The 26765-nt window shown below is 43.4% G+C and overlaps 1 protein-coding gene across 2 annotated transcripts; it reads left to right on the top strand.

Moving 5' to 3' along the window:
• Positions 1–11828: 11828 nt before the first annotated feature.
• On the top strand, positions 11829–25710 carry AGGF1 (angiogenic factor with G-patch and FHA domains 1). 2 transcript variants are annotated; one of them, XM_072138032.1, is made up of 14 exons: positions 11829–12137; positions 12803–12893; positions 13854–14038; positions 14290–14421; positions 15460–15645; positions 17449–17515; positions 21703–21814; positions 21898–21949; positions 22653–22754; positions 23817–23982; positions 24077–24159; positions 24870–24997; positions 25096–25195; positions 25451–25710. In XM_072138032.1, exons 1-14 carry the CDS (start codon positions 11931–11933, stop codon positions 25643–25645), a joined length of 1806 nt encoding a protein of 601 aa, XP_071994133.1. In that variant the 5' UTR covers positions 11829–11930; the 3' UTR covers positions 25646–25710. The 2 variants fall into 2 exon arrangements, with proteins under 2 accessions (XP_071994133.1, XP_071994123.1); XM_072138022.1 differs by lacking the exon at positions 17449–17515 and adding an exon at positions 20050–20311 and having other exon boundaries at positions 11831–12137.
• The last annotated feature ends 1055 nt before the right edge of the window (positions 25711–26765 follow it).

The following is a 26765-nucleotide window of genomic DNA, read 5'->3' as shown; positions in this document are numbered from 1 at the left end:
ATGTCCTTTAGCCCATATATAAACATCATGAGAGTGACCAACTTAAACTGGCTGTATCTCCTGAACGCTTGCACATAGAACCATTGGGGGGGATTTATCAGAACTACAGTAGTTTCCTACGGCAGCCAATCAGAGCTCAGCTTTCATTTTTTTCCCCCAGTTTATAAAATCAAAGCTGAGCTCTTATGGTTTCCAAGGGTAGCTAGAACAGTTTTACCTCACACTTCTGATAAATCTCCCTCATAATTGTAGTGTCAGAATCTCACCTTTAGGACTCATGCACACGAATGTATGAAAACAGCCGTATGCGAGGCCCCACTCTTTTCAATGGGCAATTTGGCCATCCATTTACATTGCCCACTGTATTGTAAGTGAGCCGTATAAAATTCTATTTTTTCATGTTTCGTAAGCCCAGTAGAAGTCTATGGGAATGTTTCAAATACAGGTTACATAGATGCTGCATACGATTGTGCGCCGTATAAATGTCCAGTAACCAGAACCAGTAGGCTGGTCAACCAGCCAATAGTCATCCATCATTTGCCATTTTATACAGAAACGGTGACATGCGTGCACACGCGGATGAAAATAGTCACGTATATACAGATTCATACAGCACAAAAATACAGGACTGGAGAAATCAAACATTCGTGTATTAATGATATCTGGATTTAGATTTTTATGTACAGCTTTCTATTTTTGAGTGGATCTCTCTGGTTCTGGTGCGCGTCCATACATAATTCATATGTAATTAATAAAACTATCCCATCAAGTTAAAGAAAATCTACCATTTTATTATGCATTATGAACCAAACATACCTTAACTCCTTCACTCCCTGTGACGGATATATCCGCCGCAGAGCTATGAAGGGTGTATGATGAGGACTCATGGGCTTTGCTGCATGTTGCAGAGAAGACCCATCGCTAACACCCGCGGTTGGTGCTTGCCCCGATCGCGGGTATTAATCTCTTCTTTGCCGCCGGTAAAACATGGCGTTGCATGGGCAGTATATGGTAGGAACGATTGGACCATCTAGGGTTAAAGTACCCTAGATGGTCTAAGAAATAATGAATAAAAAAAAGTTTAAAAATGTAAAAAATTTATAAAATATTAAAAATTCAAATCATCCCCCTTTCCCTAGAACTGATATAAAAACAGTAAAAATCACAAACACAATAGGTATCGCCGCGTCCCAAAATGCCCTATCTATCAAAATATAAGACTGGTTATAAGCGGCGGTGACCTCAGAGACGGGAAATGGCGCCCAAATGTATGAAACGTGACTTTTTTACACCTTTTTACATGACATAAATGTAATGAAAAGTGATCAAAATGTCGCACAGTCCTCAAAATGGCAGCAATGAAAATGTCGGTTCATTTCGCAAAAAAAGGACACCTACCACAGCTCCTTACACCAAAGTATGAAAAAGTTATTAGCGTCAGGAGTCGGCAAAAATTTTTTTTCCTTTTTTGTACACATTCGATTAATTTTTGAAAATGTATTAAAATGCAATAAAACCTGTATAAATTTGGTATCACCGCGATCGTACCGAACCAAAGTATAACGTGAGCCCACAAGAACGTGAGATTAGAGATTAATGAAGCAGATCGGTCATTCGCGGCTGTCTGCTCCATTAACCAGATGGACCCCTCGTTTTCGCGATCTGTGGGGGTCTCAGCACTGCACTATTGCAGTATATAGGATTAGCAATCGGAGCCCGCAGGGTTAAATTACCCTGAAGGGTCTGAAATAATGGTAAAATAATTTTTAAAGAATTTTTTTTTTTAAATCACCCCCTTTCCCTAGATCACATATAAAAGCAAATTAACAGTAAGAATCATAAACATGTTTGGTATCATTGCGTCCCAAAAGGTCTGATCAAAATATAATAACAATTTTTCCTGGCGTTTAACCCCGCAATGGAAAAAAAGCACCCAAAGTCGAAAGTGCAACTTTTTTGCCATTATATTCTTTGGAAGCTGCTGCCTATCTGCAGATCACTACTTTCCTGAGCTCTGTACATGAAAAAATAAAAAAAGTTATAGATTTTTGAAGGTAGGGAGCGACAAATGAGCGTGTCCTTAAGGGGTTAAAAAAAATGGAGAATTTTTTCATGGATAGAGAGTGATGGGTGCCTGTCTTTTCTGGATGTGTTACAACCCATAGAAGCTTCATGCCCTTCAGTGCACCGGATTCAGTGTGCGGAGCTGGCATACACCGTTTTTAAGACCATTCCCAAAATGGTATAAATAAAAACATCATCACAACAAAAATGACACCATACACAGAGTATACGGAGAGATTTTTTTATTTTTTGATTCTACATTTGTACATTAACAGAAACTTCCAAAACCCCTATAGAAATAAAATGGTCCTTTAGATATTTGATTGTAGAATTTACATGAAAATTTGAAAAAATACTGTTTGATGTGATCTTTCTAGCATCGTAATAAAACAAAAGGAACCTTATAAAATTACGCCAACGCGGTACTAACTTGGGTAATGAAAAATTGAACATTTTCGATTTTGAAAATAATTTTTTAAATTTTTTTTTTTTTTTCCCAAATTGATGTACAACATGTCACGAAAAAACTACCACCAGGATGAAAGACTGTATGCAAAAGGAGCCTGGAGCCCCTCAGACTAATTTGCATACAATCCTTCATCCTGATGGTTGATTTCCTTTAAAGCGTTCTAAAGTTATAACCGGATAAAGTGACACATGCAAGTTGTGAAAAATATGCCTTGGTCATAATGAGCTTGGTTACTAAGGGGTTAAACAGAACCCCTGAGGGCACGTTCACACATTGCGCTTTGGCTGCGTTTTCATTGCGTTTAAAACGCATTACAACAGCTGAGGAGAGGTGATTTGCCTAATTACATTACTATTTACATTTGTTAACGCATGTGTTAACAAAACGCATGCATTAAGGTATTGTTAATGCATGTATTAACATTACATTTACAATGCATTTTGTAAAGAAAAATGTTAACAGTGATGTAATTAGGCAAATCACCTTTCCTCAGCTGTTGTGATGCGTTATAAACGCAATGAAAAACCAGCCAAAGCGCAATTTTTGAACGCGCCCTGAGGGTGTGATCACAGGTCACGTTTAACACATGCACTTAAAGAAAACCTACCGTTTCAAATGGTCGGTGTAAGCTGTAAACACCGAGCACCAGCTCAGGGTGAGCTGGTGCCGGTGCTTAGTTTCGTTAGTGTTAAAACCGCGGCAGCGCCGAAGCAGTTTCTGCTATAAAGTTTAAAAAGTGTTAAAACCGCGATACTGCGGTTTTAACACTAACGAAACTAAGCACCGGCACCAGCTCACCCTGAGCTGGTGCTCGGTGTTTACAGCTTACACCTACCATTTGAAATGGTAGGTTTCCTTTAAAAACGCATTGCAACAGCTGAAGAGAGATTTGCCTAATTAAACAGCTAATAACACTTGCATTTACAAAATGCAAATGTTAACAAACGTGTGCGTCAATGTAATGTTACCGCATGCATTAACAATGCGTTAGCGGTTGCACGCCCCACTATTACATTTATTATCTTTTACAAAAGTTTAAAATATCCAATAAAATTAATTCTACTTCACAATTGTGTCCCACTTGTTGATTCTTCACCTAAAAATTGCAATTTTATATCTTTATGTTTGAAGCCTGAAATGTGGCAAAAGGTAGAAAAGTTCCCGGGAGCTGAATAATTTTGCAAGGCGCCGTAGTGGTAAATAATGGTTCTACTTCGTTCTCACTGCATCTTATACATAATCAAGGACCATAACAATATCCCTGCGTTCATACACATTTCCCGTCTCTCCCATCTGGCCACTTCTATCAGAGGCATCTTGGATTTATATTTACAAAAAATATTTGGATCCAACCCATATTAGGCAGAAAGTTGGTGGTAGAGTTAGAATATCAGATTAGAATGGCCAAGATTACATATATGTGGAGAAAAGCTGCCATTTATCTCCACCAACCTGACATTCTTATTACTGGAGCTGTGCTGTGCCCATATATACATGATAGGGGTAGTAGTACTATGCTGTGCCCATATATACAGGATAGGGGTAGTAGTACTGTGCTGTGCCCATATACACAGGATAGAGGTAGAAGTACCAAGCTGTGTCCTTATATACAGGATAGGGGTAGTAGTACAATGATGTGCCCATATATACATGATAGAAGTAGTAGCACTATGCTGTGCTCCTATATACAGGATAGGAGTAGCCCTATCCTGTGCCCATATATACAGGATAGGAGTAGTACTACTGTGCTGTGCCCATATATACAGGATAGGAGTAGTAGCACTATGCTGTGCTCCTATATACATGATAGGAGTAGTACTACTGTGCTGTGCCCATATATACAGGATAGGAGTAGTAGCACTATGCTGTGCTCCTATATACATGATAGGAGTAGTACTACTGTGCTGTGCCCATATATACAGGATAGGAGTAGTAGCACTATGCTGTGCTCATATATACAGGATAGGAGTAGTACTGTGCTGTGCCCATATATACAGGATAGGAGTAGTACTGTACTGTGCCTATATATACAGTTTAGGAGTAGTAGTACTGTGCTTTGCCTATATGTATTCATGATAGGAGTAGTAGTACTGTGCTGTGCCCATATGTACAGGATAAGAGTAGTAGCACTATGCTGTGCCCATACATACAGGTTAGGACTAGTAGTACTGTATCCATATATACAGGAATAGAGTAGTAGTACTGTGCAGTGCCCATATATACAGGATAGGGGTAGTAGTACTTTGCTGTATCCATATATACAGGCAGTGGTGTAACTAGAAGCTGATGGGCCCCAGTGCAAAGTCTGTGCCAGGCCCCCGACTATAATGTATGGTTTATAGTAATAGTCTTCTTAGGGAAAGTGACACCACAAGGGCCCCCAAACCTCTTGGGCCCGAGTGCGACCGCAACCTCTGCACCCCCTCAAGTTACGCCCCTGTTTACAGGATAAGAGTAGTAGTACTGTGCTGTGGCCATATATACAAGATAGGAGCAGTAGTACTATGCTGTGCCCTTATATACAGGATAGGAGTAGTAGTACTACTGCACTGTGCCCATATATAATGGATAGGAGCAGTAGCACTATGCTGTGCTCATATATAGAGAATAAGAGTAGTAGTACTGTGATGTGCTCATATATACAGGATAGGAGTAGTAGTACTATGATGTGCCCATATATAAAGATAGGAGCAGTAGCACTATGCTGTGCCCATATATACAGGATAGTAGTAGCACTATGCTGTGCCCATATATACAGGATAGGAGGAGTAGTACTGTGATGTGCTCATATATACAGGATAGGAGTAGTAGTACTGTGATGTGCCCATATATAAAGATAGGAGCAGTAGCACTATGCTGTGCCCATATATACAGGATAGGAGTAGTAGTACTATGCTGTGCCCATATATACAGGATAGTAGTAGCACTATGCTGTGCCCATATATACAGGATAGGAGGAGTAGTACTGTGATGTGCTCATATATACAGGATAGGAGTAGTAGTACTATGCTGTGCCCATATATACAGGATAGTAGTAGCACTATGCTGTGCCCATATATACAGGATAGGAGTAGTAGTGCTGTGCCCATATATACAGGATAGGAGCAGTAGCACTATGTTGTGCCCATATATACAGGGTTGGAGTAGTAGCACTATGCTATGCTCATATATACAGGATAAGAGTAGTAGTACTGTGATGTGCTCATATATACAGGATAGGAGTAGTAGTACTGTGATGTGCTCATATATACAGGATAGGAGTAATACTACTGTGCTGTGCCCATATATACAGGATAGGAGGAGTAGTACTGTGATGTGCTCATATATACAGGATAGGAGTAGTAGCACTGTGTTGTGCCCATATATACAGGATAGGAGTAGTAGTACTATGCTGTGCCCATATATACAGGATAGGAGCAGTAGCACTATGCTGTGCCCATATATACAGGATAGGAGTAGTAGCACTATGCTGTGCCAAAATATACAGGATAGGAGCAGTAGCACTATGCTGTGCCCATATATACAGGGTTGGAGTAGTAGCACTATGCTGTGCCCATATATACAGGATAGGAATAGTAGTACTGCACTGTGCCCATATATAATGGATAGGAGCAGTAGCACTATGCTGTGCTCATATATAGAGAATAAGAGTAGTAGTACTGTGATGTGCTCATATATACAGGATAGGAGTAGTAGTACTATGATGTGCCCATATATAAAGATAGGAGCAGTAGCACTATGCTGTGCCCATATATACAGGATAGGAGCAGTAGCACTATGCTGTGCCCATATATACAGGGTTGGAGTAGTAGCACTATGCTGTGCTCATATATACAGGATAAGAGTAGTAGTACTGTGATGTGCCCATATATACAGGATAGGAGGAGTAGTACTGTGATGTGCTCATATATACAGGATAGGAGTAGTAGTACTATGCTGTGCCCATATATACATGATAGGAGTAGTAGTACTGTGCTGTGCCCATATATACAGGATAGGAGTAGTAGTACTGTGCCCATATATACAGGATAGGAGTAATACTACTGTGCTGTGCCCATATATACAGGATAGGAGGAGTAGTACTATGCTGTGCCCATATATACAGGATAGGAGTAGTAGCACTATGAAGTAGACAGGATAGGGTAAGTAGTACAGTACTGCACAATATCCTAATGTATGATAGGTGTAGTAGTGATTTGCTATGCTGGTATGCAGTAGTAGACTGTAGTAGTAGTAGTCAGGCAGACACAGAGACAAACAAAACTCATACACACGCTCTTGCATCTTCTTCCTGTGCTCAGCAGAAAGGACATTAGGAGTACTTGCCCAGGTCCAGGAAGGTTAATAGTAATAGGTGTGTATAGGGATTCAGCACACATGTATTACCACATAGACCATACCTCCCAACCGTCCCGTTTTGGGCGGGACAGTCCCGTTTTTTAACCCTTGTCCCGCCTGCACGGACCGTTAAGTGAAAGTCCCGGTTTTTTTGCGTTTTCACGGATTTTTCCGTTTTGTCCCGCCCCCGAGTCCCGCCCCCCCGAGTCCCGCCCCCGTCCTGCTCAGGATACAGAGATGCCAGGGGGCGGGGTGCAGCGTCCTCCTCCTCTCCAGCTCCCGGGCTGTCTGCTGCAGAGCCGGCACCTCCCCCATCCCCTCCCCTGGGAGGCAGAGCCCTCCCTGTCCTCAGGCTGCCACTTGCAGGCACATGGATGGATGGATGGATGGAGCAGTGCAGAGTGTCCTATTCTCTGCACTGCCCCTGCACAGCAGCCCCAGGGGATCATCCTCCGTGCAGGCAGGAACTCTCCAGCACTGCTACATCAATAGCTCCCTGCCCCCACCTCCTCCTGCTCCTCACTGAAGTTCGTCTGATGAAGCAGAGCCGAGTGTGTGCAGCTGCTGCAGTGTGATAACAGGTACTCTACAGTGACTGCAGGCAGCAAAGGGTTAAACACTTCACTTTCCTCCATAGACCCCCTGCCCCCATCCCTAACCCCCCCAGTGCCCTTCTATTCTGCTTTTATTGTACCATATACTTAATCCCTTAACCCCTTAAGGACGCAGGGTTTTTCTCTCATTTCTCGCTCTCCAACTTCAAAAATCCATAACTTTTTCATGTTTCCGTGTACAGACCTGTGTGAGGGCTTATTTTGTGCGTAACAAATTTTACTTTCCCGTAATGTTATTTATTTTAACATGCCGTGTACTGCGAAGCTGCAAAAAATTCCAAATGTGGAATTTTTTTTTAAAAAAAACGCACGTGTCACGTTCTTGTGGGCTCAGTTTTTTCGACTTTGACTGTGCACTCAAAATAACACCTCAGCTTTATTCTTTGGTTCGGTGCGATCGCGGTGATACCGGATTTATAGGTTTTATTGTGTTTTAATACATTTTCAAAAATTAAACGAATGTGTGCAAAAAAAAAAAATAAAAAAATTTTGCCATCTTCTGACGCTAATAACTTTTTCATATTTCGGTGCACGGAGCTGGGGGTGGGGTCATTTTTGGCAAAATGAGCCGACGTTCTCATTGCTACCATTTTGAGGTCTGTGCGACATTTTGATCATTTTTAATTTCATTTTTTATGTGATGTAAAAAGGTGTAAAAGTCGCATTTCGGACATTTGGGCGCCATTTCCCGCCTCGCAGGTCACCGCCGCCCGTAACCGTTTTTATATTTTGATAGATCGGGCATTTTGGGACGCGGCGATACCTAATATGTTTGTGATTTTTACTGTTTATTATGTTTTATATGCGTTCTAGGGAAAGGGGGGTGATTAGAATTTTTAATATTTTATAAATTTTTTTTATTTTTAAAACCTGTTTTTTCTTTTTTTTCCACTATTTCTTAGACCATCTAGGGTACATTAACCCTAGATGGTCAGATCGCTCCTACCATATACTGCAATACTTCTGGCTCATTGTAACGAACCTGCAGAAGCCATGTAGCCTCGTGTCAAAAGAAGACCCGAGGCTACCACGGCAAACGATCGCCGCCCCCGATGACGTTCGGGGGCACAGCGATCGTAAAAAAGACTTTGCCGGCGACAATGACCGACTGCGGTTATTAGCGGTGGGGGTTTTCTGCAACATGCAAAACCCCCCACCTTGTATGAAGAGGACTCAGCCCGTGAGCCCTCTTCATACACTCCTTATACTCTCTGCGTCGTAGAGCTACGGCGCAGAGCGTTAAGGGGTTAAAGGGGTTTTCCCACAAATACAAGTTAGGCTCTATCCATAGGACAGGGCTTAACCTGCTGATGTGTGGGGGTTTCAGTGATGTGACCCCCATAGATCATGAAAACGAGGGGTGTGTTGGGGTCCACATAAGGTCCATGTCATCGCTCTATGACGGTAATGGAGCAGAATGGTCATACACGGCCGTCTGCTCCATTACTCTGACGGAACAATTTTTGCGTTTCCATATTTCACTCCCCACTTTCAAAAATCAATAACTTTTTTATTTTTCCACGTACAGAGCTGTGTGCGGCCTGTTTCTGCGTAACAAATTATACTTCCTAGTGACAGTATTAAATATTCCAGGCCCTGTACTGGGAAGCGGGAAGGAAAATATCAAATGTGGTTTTTATGGCTTTCACTGCGCGCTCCATAGGACCCCTCCCCTTTACTGTGCTCCATAGGACCCCTCCCCTTTACTGCGCTCCATAGGACCCCTCCCCTTTACTGCGCTCCATAGGACCCCTCCCCTTTACTGCGCTCCATAGGACCCCTCCCCTTTACTGCGCTCCATAGGACCCCTCCCCTTTACTGCGCTCCATAGGACCCCTCCCCTTTACTGCGCTCCATAGGACCCCTCCCCTTTACTGCGCTCCATAGGACCCCTCCCCTTTACTGCGCTCCATAGGACCCCTCCCCTTTACTGCGCTCCATAGGACCCCTCCCCTTTACTGCGCTCCATAGGACCCCTCCCCTTTACTGCGACAACGAGCATGTCTCCCCCCCCCTAGACAACAAGCATGTCCCCCCCCCTAGACAACGAGCATTTCCCCCCCTAGACAACGAGCATTCCCCCCCCCCCCTAGACAACGAGCATGTCTACCCCTGACCCCTAGACAACGAGCCTGTCCCCCCCTGTGGCTGCGTGCCCTTTTTTGTGTGTTTGTGTTATTTTTGTCTTCCAGGACCGTGCATGCTGTGGACTGCTTCGGATTCGAAGGATTACGTCTATGACCGACATTTCTAACAAATAAAATGGTCAACGAGGGTGTGTCTGCGTCTTTTGTTCAATAAAATTTTCTGAAAACGGTGTGATTATTTATTTTTTTGCGACACTCTTCATAGTTTGCCGTAGTAGTGGTGCCGGCTAGGTGACGGTGCTCATTACTAAGGGCTGGCCTTAGTGTTTGCCTTAATTTTTTTGGCAAATTTACACTAACGCCCATACCATTACCCCGGTACCCACCGCCACCAGGGGTGCCGGGAAGAGCTGGGTACAAACCAGTACCTGACCGTCTATAGATGGTCAGGTGTTGGGGCGGCTGCAGGCTGTTATTGTTGCGCTGGAATAGCCCCCTAACAGTGGCCTATCCCAGCGCAGTAATGGCAGGCTGCTGCTGCTTTATTGTATCAGGCTGATTTGACCAATAGGGGCACCCCATGCCGTTTTTCCCCCCATTTTTTTGTAAAAATTGGGGAAACAGCCTGGGAGCCCCCTTTAAAGGGGGGACCCCACGCATATTTTTGTCAAAAATTTGAAGAAAAAACGGCATGGGGTGCCCCTATTTTTCAAATCAGCCTGATACAAAAAAGCAGCAGCAGCAGCCTGCCATTACTGAGATGGGATAGGCCACTGTTAGGGGGCTATTCCAGCGCAACAATAACAGCCTGCGGCCGCCCCAGCACCTGACCATCTATAGACGGTCAGGTACTGGTTTGTACCCAGCTCTTCCCGGCACCCCTGGTGGCGGTGGGTACCGGGGTAATGGTATGGGCGTTAGTGTGAATTTGCCAAAAAAATTAAGGCAAACACTAAGGCCAGCCCTTAGTAATGAGCACCGTCATCTAGCCGGCACCACTACTACGGCAAACTATGAAGAGTGTCGCAAAAACATAAATAATCACACCGTTTTCAGAAAATTTTATTGAACAAAAAACGCAGACACACCCTCGTTGACCATTTTATTTGTTAGAACTGTCGGTCATCGACGTAATCCTTCGAATCCGAAGCAGTCCACAGCAGGCACGGTCCTGGAAGACAAAAATAACACAAACACACAAAAAAGGGCACGCAGCCACAGGGGGGGACAGGCTCGTTGTCTAGGTGGGGGACATGCTCGTTGTCTAGGGGGGGGACATGCTCGTTGTCTAGGGGGGGACATGCTCGTTGTCTAGGTGGGGGTACATGCTCGTTGTCTAGGGGGGGTACATGCTCGTTGTCTAGGGGGGGTACATGCTCATTGTCTAGGGGGGGACATGCTCGTTGTCTAGGTGGGGGTACATTCTCGTTGTCTAGGTGGGGGTACATGCTCGTTGTCTAGGGGGGGTACATGCTCGTTGTCTAGGGGGGGGTACATGCTCGTTGTCTAGGGGGGGGTACATGCTCGTTGTCTAGGGGGGGCATGCTCGTTGTCTAGGGGGGGACATGCTCGTTGTCTAGGGGGGGCATGCTCGTTGTCTGGGGGGGACATGCTCGTTGTCTAGGGGGGGGCATGCTCGTTGTCTGGGGGCGGACATGCCCGTTGTCTGGGGGGGACATGCTCGTTGTCTAGGGGGGGACATGCTCGTTGTCTAGGGGAGGACATGCTCGTTGTCTGGGGGGGGCATGCTCGTTGTCTAGGGGAGGACATGCTTGTTGTCTAGGAGGGCATGCTCGTTGTCTGGGGGGGGCATGCTCGTTGTCTAGGGGAGGACATGCTCGTTGTCTAGGAGGGCATGCTCGTTGTCTGGGGGGGGCATGCTCGTTGTCTAGGAGGGCATGCTCGTTGTCTGGGGGGGGGACATGCTCGTTGTCTAGGGGGAGTGGAATATGCCCCCCAATTATATACATAAATATACATTGGTGCCAGTGGATGCGTTGAAGGTATGAGCAGTGGCGTGGCCAGGGGGTGTGGTTAGGGGGCGTGGCTAGGGTGTGGCTTCTGTGGGTAAAAAAATCGCCGCGGCGCGCTACGCGCGCCGCCATTTTGTCCCTCTTTCTCCTCCACAAAAGTTGGGAGGTATGCATAGACTAGAACACGGCTGCGCTAGTCCCCGCATCCTAGGGACACAGGGACCCCCAAATGACTCCCTATAGCGCCCGCATCACGTGGTCTGTATCCCCAGACCCAGGCAGCTGCGCGCCGAGAATCCGCCGCACCACGTGATTCGTGACGTCAGGTCAAAAAGGTAAACTAGTCGCTATGGCGGGTATACGGTGATGTGATTTTCCGGGTGTTATGGCCGGGAATGTAGAAGAGGAGGCGGAGGGAGCCGGTGTTGGAGAGGTCTCGGGTCCGGAACCAGCGCTGGGCCGCCGGGTACAAGCTCTGGAGGAAGAACTGAAGACCTGCCAGGAGGAGCTGCGCCGCATCCAGAAACTGCTGGGCCTGAGCCAGAAGCTGCACCGGAACGCCGAGAGCACCAATCAGGAGCTGCGGGCACAGGTACCAGAGCGGCCAATCACAGCTGCGCATTCAATGCTGGGCTTACGCAGAAATAATGTAAGCTGGGCGCCGATTGGTCGCTGCAGCTACATATGTTATATGTGAGGTCTGAGGGTTCGTTCACTCACTACAGTTAGAGAATCTTTCACCGCACTGCCCTCCCGCCCCCTCAGGTAGGGTATGAAGTGTCAGGCAAATATGACTCTTCTCATTCCATTCTCCCCTGAGATGAGTCAAGTTTAGTGGTTAGTGTCACTTCAGTAGCCCCTATATTCTTTACTGTATAACTAGAAACCTGCTTCTGGTGCCGTATTATGAGCTACAGCACCAGCGATACAAGTGAACATGGCGGCGGCGTGCCTGGTGCTTGTGTTGAAGAGGTCCGTTTTTTAAGCAGTCCGTCCAAAAACGCATCCGTTTTTGACCAGTTTTAATTAAGATAATTGGTAAAACCTGACAAAAACCGATGCGTTTTCAAAAAACGCAAGTGTTTACCTTCTCCTCTGCTTTGGTCCAGCTCAGCCTCTCCCGTCACTGCTGACAAAGGCTCAGCCGTGCGGTCACATCCACATTGCTCACCCTCATCGCTCAGCTGTACAGTATAGACATATTTATATACTTTTATTTGTACTGAATTTCACTTTTTTTTTTTTTGTCTTCTCTAGATTGAGAAATTAAGTAAAGAAATCCATGAGGTTCATAAACCGGAAAAGATTGATAAAGAAATACAAACAGAGGATTATTCATCATGGTTCGGTAAGGGTTAAAGGCTACTTTGCGCAGAAAAATGTATTATTAGAATACATTTTTGAAGACTAGGTAGCATCTTGTTATTCTGTTGCGTTCTGTAAATTAATGAATACTCTGCTGCGCACCAATTAGATCTTTATTTGTAGAACCGAGTAATATTCTGCAGCGCTTTTCAGATCATATAAACAAATATAAGTGTATATAAACAAATTAAGACATTACAGAGCAATAAAACGGCATGGTCAGATGAAACAATAGGTATGGGGGGGCCTACTGATTATCCATTGCCTCCGTCCTTCTAAAATCAACTTTTAAAATTATGCTATGGAGCCAGAAGGGATCTAGGAGTGTTGTTGAAGCCCCTTGGGCTGTAGCTTCATGGGCTGTCACACTGTCTCACCCTAATCTCTTGCACTCCACCCTTCTTCCTGCTATATTTTAACAGTGGGGGGAATGAAGTTTTCCTGCACAGTGTAACAGCTTGGTAAGCTACAGCAAAAGGGGGCTTTGGCAACAACTTCCAGATTACCACAGTCACGGTGCATGGATCTATCTAGTGCCCTTGGTTTATCCTGCTTAAAGGACATCTATCGCCAGGAGGAAGGATTGTAAACCAAGCACACTTGCATGCTGGCGTGTGCCCCCTCGGGCAGGTTCTGCTCTTTTTTTAGCTGCTTGTGCTCTTGTTCTCATAAAAAAGGCTTTACAAATTATGCAAATGAGCCTGAAGTGCTCTGTGCTCCATTAACATCTATGCAGCCTGGAGCCCCTTTGACTCATTTGCATAATATTTAAAGCTTTTTTTTATTAAATAAAGAGCATAAGAAGCTAAAAGAGCCAGAGGGGGCACACACATGTTTGTCAGTGGTTTACAATCCTTCACCCTTTTCTGTATTGCTAGCAGGATGCTAATACTTATTTTACTGAGATGAGTTTTTTGATATTTGCATTAACGTTCTCTTGCAGATTACAATTACCAGCAGTCTTCCTATGAGAATTACAGCCACACAGAATCCTATGATCAGAATGTATATAATGGCAGTGAGTCCACTATAGAAGCATCACAGGCGGGGGGGACAGACCTTCAGGAACACCAAGATGTAACAAGAAATCAGTGTGAAGAGGAGGAGCAAGAAGCAAATTACACCCAGGTAATTGACTTGGGACTCCAATCCCATTGTGACATAAACAACCTATAGGCATCTGTATAGAAGAAAGCCTACAGTATGTGTGGAATCTCTGTCTTAATGACTAAATAACTGTTGAATGTTTTTCTCTGTATAATGAAAGATTACATTTTGTAATGTGCACTTCTGATGCAGTAGCTTCTTTTGTACAGCGCTGCAGAATCTGTGGGCACTATAATAATAGTACACATTTCCATTATTATTCTACTTTCTAGGAAGAGGGCGCAACATCCCTTGCTGAAAGCTTGAGAGCGACGGCTGAAGCGGCTTTGTCTCAAACTGGATTTGCCTATGATGAGAACACGGGGATGTACTATGACCACAGCACTGGCTTTTACTATGACTCGGTATACTATACAATGTTCATTCATCTACAGTAACTGTTATATGTCCTTGGTTTAGGTAGTAAGAATTAAGTATATCTATTCCAGAAGAAACAGATTCCTTCTGTTAACCCCATAACTACTTGTATACTGACCCCCCCCAAAGACTAAACATGACTGGGCAGTACTCATGACTGACTCTTTAATAACTTCTATCCTACAGAACTATTCCCAATGCACACAAATGTTGGTTTTTGTCTAAGGGCCATTTGCTGATTCAGCAACTAACACACCAACAAGCCAACTGTACTGAGAAATAGAAATCAGAGCAGGTCCTATTCCTGCCCATTGAAAGGGCAATCTTTGCTGCAATCATCAGCTTGTGCGCGGACTTCACATGCTGATGACACGAGGGTCACAAACAACAAAACACAGATCCGTTGTTTGCTGTATGAGTTATGCTGTGTCTCTCCATGCTGAGGACTAGGCCCTGCTGTCTGATAACAAGGCTCTGTTTTTGTTGTATAGGTGTAGTCATGCAGATGCTGCTGCCATTAAGGTCTCCGGTGCAGCTAGTAGAAATGTGTCCGTATATTGGACTGCACATATTGTACTGAATGGTCGTCCTTGCATTATACCAAAATATACTGCTACTGGAATGCAGCGGCCTCAATAGAGCAACTGTTAGTGCTGGCATCGAAATCCGTCATGTCAACAGGAAGTCTTTTCATCATATTTTGGTTTAATGCAGGGACACCTCTTCAGTGGTGTGCAGTGCGTAGGATCGGCCAGCATCCGGGCCACAGCGATTGTGTGCAGGAGGCCTAAAAATGAATTGATTCCAGCTCCATGTGCCTTGTTTATTTACCTCTAATCAGTAAGTTGGTCATTTTGGTAAAAGTTCTGTAAAAGTTTTGATTGGTACTAAAAGGTTAAAAAACAGCTGGGGCAAAAGTTGCCAAATAAATCCTATAAACTTTACTTAGTAAACGTAGAAAAGTGACAGTGTGTTATGTCATGTACAGTACTTTTTTTTTCTTCTGTATTTTCTCTTACCAAAAGGAATCCCAACTTTATTATGACCCCTCAACTGGGATTTATTACTACTGTGATGTGGAGAGTGGCCGCTACCTGTTTCACTCGAGGGTGGATCTCCAGTCATACGTAGACCCAAACGCTCAGCCGAACACCGTGAAAAAGACGAAGAAAAAGAAACGTGAGCCTGGCAGTCGGCAGGACGATGATAAAGTCAGTAATAATCCACTGCATTTACACTTACTAGGATGGTGTGTGACTCTGACCCCTTTGGTTATAGAAAGGACCTTATATAATTTGATGAATGTAGTTTATTTAATAAGACTCTCTCTTCAGTATATCGGGAAATTGGCATTTGGAGCAGTTTCTGTAACGTACCTTAAAGCCACATAAGTTCCCAGTGTGACAGTTTCAGGTCCTTGTCTGGTGAATATGTAGTAGGCTCCGTGTTCTCTGTCTGAAGAAAATGTTTTAACTAGTTGATATGAAAGTTGGGCTCTCCCAGGTGTAAGTGACCTTGCCGTTGTACTACCTTGCCGTAGTATCTTACTTAGTTGTTGGAGCAATGGCTGCTTACTCACTCTTCAACAAAGTTTGCATACTTTAATGTTACAAGTGACCCTAATTAAGTTTTAAATATATTTGATTATTTTTTTACTTATGACAGTGTTTTTCTCTCCTCCCTCTTAACTGATATTCAATCTACAATTTCTGCCAAATATGAATTTTTGATCTGCCGTGACAGACTGCAGCTCAATGATTGTTCAGATTACAGCTCACCATAGAAGCCTTGAATAGGGTGGAGTGATGACAGGTAGGCGAGGATAAGTAAATAAAGGAGATACAAATGTAAACTTCTGGAGATAATAGGTTTTTATCTGGTCTCAAGTGCTTACAGGATAGCAACCTTCATATTTACTTATGGTAGGCTGCCCCGATTTACTTGTTAGTGCTGTTTTTTATTTTGTGGAACTTTTTTATCTTGTATTCATAAACAGCAGTATAGACTTTTTGTAAGAATTGATAAATGAGAAGGCTCCGTCATATAAAAGCATATGCATGGCCCCCAGGCTATATATAGTTTTATAAAGTCTTTTTCTGAACGATGCTGCTGTTTATGAATATAAGAAAAAAAAGACCCCAGAACATAAAAATCTGCACCAACAAGTAGGTTAGGGCATTATGAACCATCAGTAGATCTAATGGTAGATGTCCTTTAAAGGAAATCTACCATCAAATCCAAGCATGATAAACCAGGGACACTTTCTCGTAGATCCAGGAACCGGGACTGTGGTAATCCTCTTATATTTGTCATCCATGACCTCCTTTCTTCTAATATCAACTTTTTAAAATTGAGGGACTTTACCTGAGCCGCTCCGTGCTCTGTCCTCGCAGGCGGCCATATTCAGAAGTACTATGGAGGCATAACCAGAGGCACTCTATGCTGTTACTTCACTGTCTGTTACAGTGTGCAAGGAGCACTCCACTCACCCCCCTGCGTGCTAAAACTCCATGCTGCCATGAAATTATATCAGGCAGGGAGAGAGGTGGACTTGTCGTGCAGAGTAACAGCCTGTTAATCTACAGCACAGAGGGCCTCTGGTAATGACCAACATTGTCCTTCTGGATATGGAAATGGCCATGGATAACAAACAATATAAGAAGATGGTTTTTGGATTGTGGATTTCCTTTCATTCATGTTATTACTGTTCAGTATGATGAATAACTGTTATACTGTTCAGGATAATTTCCTCTGATGTATGGAGTGAAAAGTTTTGGGGAATAGTCTCCTCTTTTCTCTGTGTAGGAGAACACCATAGCCACTAGTCCCCATGGGTTGGGTACGCTCTGATCTGTCAGACAAGATATGAGACCCCTGCTTTCTGGTCTACATTCAGTCTTTCATGTTCCTTTATACTGGAGGGAAACTTCTGTCTTTCTTTGTCCATTTCGGCGCTCAATACTGGTTTACTTCCAGGCCTGCTCCATTGTGTTGACTGTTCATCCTGTCTTTAGGTACAAAACTTGACAGAAAGCATGATTGGCTTGAGGATTTCTCCTTATGGATACTCTCCATATAAAGGTAGAGTCGATTTGTTTTTCTTGCATCTTGAATGGTAGGTGAATACAAAGAGAGAGGGTCGTTTTTTGTTTTTTTTTCTTCTTCCCTATCACAGCTTCTCAGTCTTTAGTTCACACTAAATTAGTTCACATGTTAACTTTTAACATGTGCCAAGATAATTTCCTTTGACCCACTGACAAAAAGACAAGGTAATAGCTAACAATATCTGCAGTTTACACTAGTGATGTGCCTATAGTTATCTACATACACACAAGATGGGTAGAATCGCCTTACAGTGGCTATGTGCAGTGGTGGAGTATTTTCACTGTAGATGGTTCCCTGATGATTTTCTATGCTCTTCCTCTGGTGAGGTTCAACCCTATAAAGCACAGGTGTTGGGTTAAAGAGGTGGTTTCTTCGTGGATCCCTGAAAGTTAAAACTCCAGAACCAGGGAAGCAGTAAATTTTAACAAAGTTGTATTATAGATGATGGGAGAGATTTATCATAACTGTCTGCGAGCAAAACCGTTTGAGTTTCTCATGGCAACCAATCAGAGATCAGCTTTCATTATATAGACAGCCGTGGGAAGGTGTAAGCTGATCTCTGATTGGTTGCCATGAGCAACTCAAACGGTTTTGCTCTGACAGTTATGATAAATCTCTCCCGACGTGTCTTGTACACTGGTAATGAGAGGATTAGGAGTATCTAATGTGTACATTGATTTTTCATGGAGCCTGTGCCCAGCAACAATGAATGCTACTGCCATGTGTAGCTTTAAGCTGGTGGTAAAGCTCTACATGATAGTAGACAAGTTCAGATAAATAGGTAGAAGGAGCAGCACTGGATAACCGGATTAAATCCAATGTGGGTGCAGGCTTCAAGGAACTGACTCAGGATCCCATATGCATACAAGCTCCAAGGAAGGAAGCAGCACTCCAAGATAAATAGTGAATATTTATTCCACCAGTGGTAAGTGCTACGCTTCGGCTGACTCTATGCAGCCATTCTCAGCCATGGCTGCATAGAGTCAGCCGAAACGTAGCACTTACCACTGGTGGAATAAATATTCACTATTTATCTTGGAGTGCTGCTTCCTTCCTTCGAGTTTGATAGTAGACAAGTGATGCGCCATAGTGCTCCTGTTTTATGTATGTGTGTTATGGACTCTCATTATAGGAGAAGCAGACTTAAAGGGGTTAGCCAATTATCATAAAACTTTACCAGGGTAAGTATAAAATCCTGATGGGGTCCCCGTATAGTACTTGCCTTGGAAAAGTTTCCGTAAAGCGGCCAGGGAACTGCGGGTTATGTGATCAATGGGAACAGGACTTGACACTTCCTGTAGCGTTCTGTATCCTGCAGGCTTCTGGCAGATAAAGGGGGCCGTGGAGGCATTGCTGTTTGCACGCCCCCTCTGTCATAACCCCTCCAAGGCCCCACAATATCCACATGCTCCTCCAGCCACTGTTCAGCGAGTGGTGATCATGGAGGGGCGTACATACAGAAATGACTGCACACCCCCTTCATCTGCCAGAAGCCAGCAGGACAAAGGATGCCACAGGGGTTTTGTGCCTTGTCGGTCCCAGTTACTTTACAGAAACTTTTACCTGGTAAAGTTTTATGATGTGAACAACTTTATTTTAATAATTACCACCAATGGAATTCAGTTTTTCAGAACTGGAATGTCAATCCATATAACATGGATTACATATTATATTATACAATATGAAAATTCTTAAAAATTATCACCAGGAGAGGTACAGGAAGTGACCATTTGCTATCGCACCTCTAGTGTCTTATCTACATCAGTGCTACTAAGGACATCCCTATGTTGCGTTTTGATCCTGTTGATGGAGTTGTGGAGCAGATTCTATAGTTTCTGCTGCTATGTATAGGAGACATCATAGCAGCTTGTCTCCCATCAACAGCTCTGGGATAAGGGGAAAATCCTCCACGTAGTATTGATTTATGCAAAGTTTGTTGAAAGTGTAAAGCAAAACGCCAATGTTTATAAAGATTTTTACCAAATTGCCACATGTGATTTTCCCCGTTACAAACAGAACAATGCTCATATTGTGCTGCTCGGCCTTTTCTTTCCGAAGTTATGGCATTTCTGTTATGGTATATCTGTTCTGAAGCTTCATGTCAAAATTTTTACCAGCTGTGCAGTGGGTAGAGGCTAATCCTTTCCTGCATCTGCACTGAAGCCGAGTCATATTTGGTCTGCCCCCACTTCCCATGATGTCTTGTGTTCTCTCAGTCAGTAGCAAATTCGGTGAGATTCCTACATGTAAATCCACTGAACATTGCATTGTTGTGCCTCCATACACCTTTATTACCAGAGCTTCATACAGAAAGCCATTTCACGGTATGGTGACACCTCCCCCCCCCCCCCTCCCCACCCACACACCTTGGTGGTTCTATAGTAAATGTAAGGTGTAATGTAGTTGTTTCTTTTGACCATCAAGTTCTCTGGGAAAGCTCAACTTTCAATCAGTTACTTTGATAAGGCCACAATGTATGTCTTTCCTGAGTATTATCAATTTTTCCCAAGGCATCATTGGAGGTGAGAACGTCCTCTTCCTGTAGTACAGCCTATGACAGGATAAGCCCACATGACAGGGAAGAGCCTGCCAGCGGATATAAGAAGCCTAAGCTGAGCAGTGATTATGTAGACTCCAGAACCAGAGACAGCTTCTCCTCTTCAGAAGACAGTGAGCCCGAGGAGGGGGAGCTGACTGATTCAGAGAAGACGTACAGCGACGAAGACGAGTCCAGCGCAAGCAGCGTCTCCGCTCACAACTCTGACGTGGAAGGTGACCTGACTTGCATTTAAGGGTTATAAGTCACTTAGCCATTCAGTTCATTGCGTGTCAGTATTTTGGTAAGGGGCACATTGTCAGTGGTATTTAACTTCTACCTTATTTTGTAAAGTACCAATGTGCCACACGTTTATCAGCCTTTTTACAATAATGGCTGTCCTGTACACGCATCAGAATATGTGCGACTTCACCATCACTAGTTTAGCCACTCTCAAGGAAAGCAAGACCAAAGCAAATTTGGTCTTTCCTCAGGCAGCCTCGTATTTTAATCTATGCGCACCCTCTAGCACTAGAGGTCCCATCCGTCACCTATGCACTCAGTGGGGGCTGGAGTGCATAAGTTAAAATATGAGGCTCCGTGAGGTGCTTGGGTGACATAGCCGAAAAACCACAGGGTAAATTGCATAACTTTTATATCTGTATTTTCGTGATCGTGGTGTATAGTTATGATAAAGTCAGGAACTTCAGAAAACCGATGGTAGATGTCCTTTAATAATACTATACAGGATTGGGGATACATATATGAATGTGGGGGATTCAGCTGTTGGACTCCCAGTAATCAGCTGAACATGGAGATAAGTTCCCCTGGTCTTCTCTGGGTTTCCACCCCACTGAATGAAAGCTATCCCACAGAATTAAATGGAGCACAGGATAAATGTAACAAAGCTCAGAATATGCAATTCTCCAATGTATTGGGGGATCCTACACTATGCACAGTCTGCTCAGCTCCTTGTCTCCTCATGCTCTATAACACACTGCCTGTAGAAAGGACACTGTACAAACTGCTAAGCTTCTCCTGCTCTAACACACTGCCTATAAGATAGGACACTAGGTACAATGTAAAGGATTCTATTTACTATACCAGTTACACCCTGGTATGGGTTTATATGGTATTGCTATCTTTGCACTAAAGCACTGTAAGGCTGTATATGTAGTGCACTGGGATTCTTTGAGCTGCCATATTGGATTTTAAAGGGATTAGCAAGGTTGGGGGATATGCATTTATTGTGCCCAATACCTGTGTGTAGGTGGACAGTGCAGTTTATTACTTCATCAGGTCTCCATGTATATGTTAGTAGTTAGTTGGGAATGTAATATTGATTCTTGTTCCTGTGTTGTATAGTTTTTTTTACATGCCAGGAATATTGGCTTTTTATTAAAAAATGTATTTCCATATTACTTGATATTAGATTTATATAGATGTACAGATATCATTGTGACTTCCTCTGGTCCAATAACAATGGCACATCTGTACCTGGCTCTTAACTTTACACAACTAGCCAGCAAGTTGGAGGGTAATGTGTAGGACACTAATGGACGTAGGATTATCTATCCAGAATGCAGGAAACTTCTTCTGTACTAACTGCTGATGATTGTGTGTACAGACACAGAGCGCATCTGGCCCCCATGTATACGAGTGATAGTAGTCCGGTCTCCGGTGCTACAGAAGGGATCCCTCTTTATTATAACCGCTGAGAAAAGTGCCACTATTGGAAGGTAAGTGCGGTTAGAGGTAAGACGGGACCGGAAACTGATTGGAGAAGACTTCATCTTAGGAATACTTTTTTGTTATTTTGCAGGGAAAAGAACATGGGTCACGCTATTCGTGTTCCTGAGGTCGGCGTGAGCAAGGTAAGGAATTATTATATGTTGCTACCAGAATATATTGTTTACATATGGGCAGTCATATTACATAATAATTACATTGTCTAATCCCATTCCAGCCACTGGTGACCTAAGCTAGCAGTATCCTAGTTAACTGCTGCTGTAAGTTCTGCTCAGTGGTCCAGTTGGTGGAATGGTATTCATTACTGTAACACCCTTCATAGTATACATATTATGGGGGACATCTATCATATGAAAGCCCCAAAGCCGGATACATCAGAAGGCTCTAACCTTCTCATGTATTTGGCATCCGTCTCAAATGATTCTAAGCCAAGCCTTGTGTGGTATAAAATGGGACGATTACCGGTGTGACCATTCAGGGTTGACCGGTTGCAGGCTATAGTGCTGGCTGCACCCCCTTCACGCCCACTTGGGGTGGAGGTGGCATAAAAGGGGATCGCAGTGCCTGGTGGTTCACAAGGAATTTACTATTGTGACTATTTAAGGGCTTGTACACCAGAAAACTGATGACTGTGAATCCAGCCTTATAGTCCACAGCTGTGTTTGCACCTCTGCAAACTTACACCAAAACCTCCAAACTTTATTTGTTGACTTTCCCTTATGAATTTTAATTTTGGGTTTCCTGCAGTGTCCATACCTTCTCAGAAGTTTTGCAAGTAATTTTTTGTTTGTTCACAAACTTGATGTTCTTCTTTCCATTTATCTTTAGTTTCATGCAGAAGTTTACTTTGACCACAGTTTGCAGAGCTATGTCCTTGTTGACCAAGGCAGCCAGAATGGCACCATTATCAACGGGAATCAGATCCTTCAGGTAAGTGTATGTATGAGGAATGTTAATCAATGCAGCTTATATATATCAATGAATGTAAGCTCTTGTGAGCAAGGACCTCGCTCTTATTGTTCTATGTGTTGTTTGTACTCCTTCATCTGAATGTGGCTGATGGGCTATAAGCATGTGGGAATTCACTGTAAAAGTTGGAGGAAATATCTGTTGAATGCCAGTTACACCCTTGGCTTGTCAAATTATTCTGATAAAATTACTAAAAACTATTAAGATTTCTTCTTACTATTATCTAAGAAATTTCTATAGCGCCATTAAATTCTGCAGCGCTTTACACATATTCAAACATAAGATATTACAGAGCAATAACATGGTCATTTGAAACAAAAGGAATAAGGATCCTGCTCGCAAGAGCTTACAATCTGACATTCTTAGTTAATTCGTTTTTGCAGTCTGGTAAGTGTGATCTGTGAGGGTCTGACAATTTGGACCCATGCCATATTTGAGACTGACCAAGAGAAAAGCAGTACAGCATCTGGCCATTGTTTGCTTTCCCATAGAGCTGAGTTAATGCAGCAGTGGTGAAGTATGTTTAGGCTTTAAGCATATGAACAAAACGTGCCTTGGAGTTGGAGAGCGGCACTCCTCACCCCTCCCATCCCGGCGGGAAGCTGAGCGGCTTCACTGCAAAAACGGATTGGAATAGGACCTGCTTTATATTTTGTGGTAACCACAGTGGGCTCACTGCATTGTGACTGCACGCAACAGACTCATTCTCATGAGTGGTGGGGATTACAGCTCTTGGGGTATGTGACCAGGGGGAGTCTGATATAGCAAATAATCTTAATTTATAAAGCGCCATCATATACTGTAACGCTTTACAAATCAATAGGTGTTTTATTTCCGCACCTACAATTGGGAAGAAGGTAATGGTGACTAAAATAGGTTGCAAATAGGTTACAACATAAAATAACCGGAACAGGCAGCATTGTAGATCCTATAGTCATTAGACCCAATGCGAGGCTTGCTAACCTGTGACCCTGTCACTAGTTACGCTTCATAATCATAGTTTTGTACAATTTTATCTTGAAGCCTAAAATAATCTGTGAGCCTGTTACGATACATCACGGAGATGAGGTCAAGTTTGGAGAGACCGTTCTTTCGTTTCATGTGCACCCTGGCAGTGAGACCTGTGACGGGTGTGAACCTGGACAAGTCCGAGCACATCTACGATTGGATCAGAAAGAAGAATATTCAGGTAATCTGTGCCGTATATATTTTATCTGGTCATGTGTCTGCAAGACAATAGACAGATATTATAAATATGAGATGATGTTCATTCTTGTCACCAGCTGGACCAGTCCTAAGCAAAGCGGAAAAAGAAAAGCTGCGGAGAAAGGAACTGAAGCAGATCCGTGAAAAATATGGCTTACAGGTAAGAGTGCTAAATGCATGCAAAAACATGTTTTATAGCAGTGATGGCGAACCTTTTAGAGGCTGAGTGCCCAAACTACAACAAAGACCCGCTTATTTATCGCAAAGTGCCAACACAGAAATTTAATTTGTGATTTATACTCCCTTCTCTGTCACAGTTTTCATTGATACCAGCACCTGAGGACACCAATAAAGCAGAAAATAGTCACAGGTAGAGCTGTCACTTTAAAATATCTCTGTGCACAGCAAGTCCTGGGCTGCCTGGGACTGCAGGAAGATACCTGGAATCATCTCTGGTGATGGCCTGAGTGCCCACAGAAAGGGCTCCGAGTGCCACCTCCGGCACCAGTGCCATAGGTTCGCCATCACTGTTTTATAGGGTCATTGTGCAAATGTTACGGTTATGGAATAGGAAACCATATGGGCAAGATTCAAAATGTGAAACATGAGAAGGATCTCGTTATTGTGGCCTGTGAACCCTCTCCATACACCCCTTGCTGCCCTCTGACATACCTTTACATTGGTTTGCAGCAAGGGTTAAAATATAGTCGCAATGGTCAGCAATTTCCCCAATGTGTATACATGACCACTGCTTCATTCACTTGTCAGGTACTTCCAGAACAGTAGGCTCTGGCCGTTCCACAGATGGGAATTGGACCTTGATGATACATCAGATGGACGGGTGTTATAAACCCTTTTTTGTTCCCTTAGGGTGTGGGTTATGAAGACAACAAAGTGCTAAAGAACGCAAAATACAAAGACCGAGCCGGTAGACGACGCAAAGTGGTGGGAAGTGAAGGCACGTTCCAGAGAGAGGAGGCGCCAGCATCTGTACATGTGTACGTATAAAAACCCAGAATTTTTAGGTCTGTTACACCTGCACTGCACTAAATTGGAAACCTTTATGTACTGGAATGTGGTTGCTTCTTTTATGCAGAGAAATTAATGACAGTAACAAAGGAAGACAAATGTTAGAGAAGATGGGATGGAAGAAGGGAGAGGGACTCGGCAAATCTGGGGATGGAATGAGAGACCCGGTAAGTGTGTTTTGAGTTTTTTTTTTTTCCTGTTCCTTGGGAAGGGGGGCGAGGGGTTTAACGTATAAACGGAGGCACCTGATTTTGCCACATAAACTGGGAAAACGTATTGACTTGAGTATAAGCCTAGGGTGCGAAATGCAGCAAATTCTTTTTTATAAGGAAAAAAAATGTCCAGCAGCAGAACTGCCTGCCCTCGCTGCCTGCGTTTTCTTCTTCCTGCACCATCCCTGATACATTTGTCTCCTTCTCCAGATCCACCTTCAGCTACGCAAGAAAAAAGCAGGTCTGGGGGCCCATACCGCTACATCCATCGATGATATTCAGAACTCTACTCAGAACCAAAAGAACTGGGAGAAGGCACGAGAGAGATTTGCAGAAAACTTCCAGGACACCAAAAAGAATGATGCAAAAAAGGCCACTTCTTGGGTTAAAAGTGCAGCACAATAACATGAACAGACTGTATTTAATTCTGTAAAAGATTTTATTTTATAAAAGAAAAAAGAAAATTTAAATTTGAGTCAAGATTCTTTAACAATTTGAGGGCAGATTCTCACTTAAAACGGTCTCTGTCTTTTCTGCTGTAGCGCTAGGGAATTGTATAGCCGTGGGAATTAGAGAGGACTGAAGTAAATGGGGCCCTCGGATCATGAGAACGAGGGTCCACTGTACCCTCAAATGAAGAGAGCAGATTGTCATATGTTACTTCTGCTCTATTCATTATGGCGCTGGTGACGCAGAGCAGTTGGGTACAGAGGGACAGTGCGCTTATTTGGAGAACAATGGACCCCCACCATGTGGGTAGGGGATAACATGGTGTTCTTGGAATTACCCATAAATGGAAAAGCCTTTTTTTTTTTTTTTAAATAAATATATATATTTTTAAATTAATGTTTTGAGTCGTGCCCATTGGGAGCAAATGTGTGTTTTAACCCCTTTATGACTTGACTCTTTCGTTTTTTGGGTTTCCGTTTTTTGCTCCCCACCTTCAAAAATCCCCCCATGTGCAGAGCTGTGTTTGGGCTTGTTTTCTGTTTAACAAATTGTACTTTCCAGTGATGGTATTTACCATTCCATGCCGTGTTACTGGGAAGCGGGGAAAGAAATTCCAAATGTGGGGAAATTGGTGAAAAAAACATGCTGGAGCCAATCACTTTTCCAAAGTAGTGTATGGTGTATTTTTTTTATTTTTTTGTGGGATGAGATGACATTTTCTTGCTACTATTTTGAGGACTGTACAACCTTTTGATCACATTGTATTAAAAATTTTTATGAGTTGCGAAAAAGTGGCGATTCTGACATCTGGCCGCTATTTTCCATTATGGGGTTCAACACTAGGAACTATAATAACTTGGAGACCAGGCTGAAATATCGGCCTGGAAATCTAGTACAGACTCCTGGCTGTCATAGAAAGCAATCACCGCCCCCGATGACTTTACATGAGACGGTGATCAAATCCAATATGGCTGCTCACATTCTCCACACGGATTTAAATGGTTAAGCATTTACATGGTTAACACCCATGGGTCTTACCAGTGGGTGTTTTCTGTCATATGCAGCAAACACCCAT

This window comes from Engystomops pustulosus, chromosome 1 (assembly GCF_040894005.1).
Source record: "Engystomops pustulosus chromosome 1, aEngPut4.maternal, whole genome shotgun sequence".
In the NCBI taxonomy this organism is placed as follows: Eukaryota; Metazoa; Chordata; class Amphibia; order Anura; family Leptodactylidae; genus Engystomops; species Engystomops pustulosus.
This window is presented reverse-complemented; position numbering and strand designations above follow the sequence as displayed.

What these genes read in the sequence shown, in the direction of transcription:
- AGGF1 (XM_072138022.1), top strand. Translation starts at nt 11,931, where the DNA reads ATGGCCGGGAATGTAGAAGAGGAGGCGGAGGGAGCCGGTGTTGGAGAG. An exon ending in GTCGGCAGGACGATGATAAA is followed by an intron (nt 15,646 to 20,049) that starts GTCAGTAATAAT and finishes ATTTTTCCCAAG; the next exon opens with GCATCATTGGAGGTGAGAAC. An exon ending in GGGATGGAATGAGAGACCCG is followed by an intron (nt 25,196 to 25,450) that starts GTAAGTGTGTTT and finishes CTCCTTCTCCAG; the next exon opens with ATCCACCTTCAGCTACGCAA.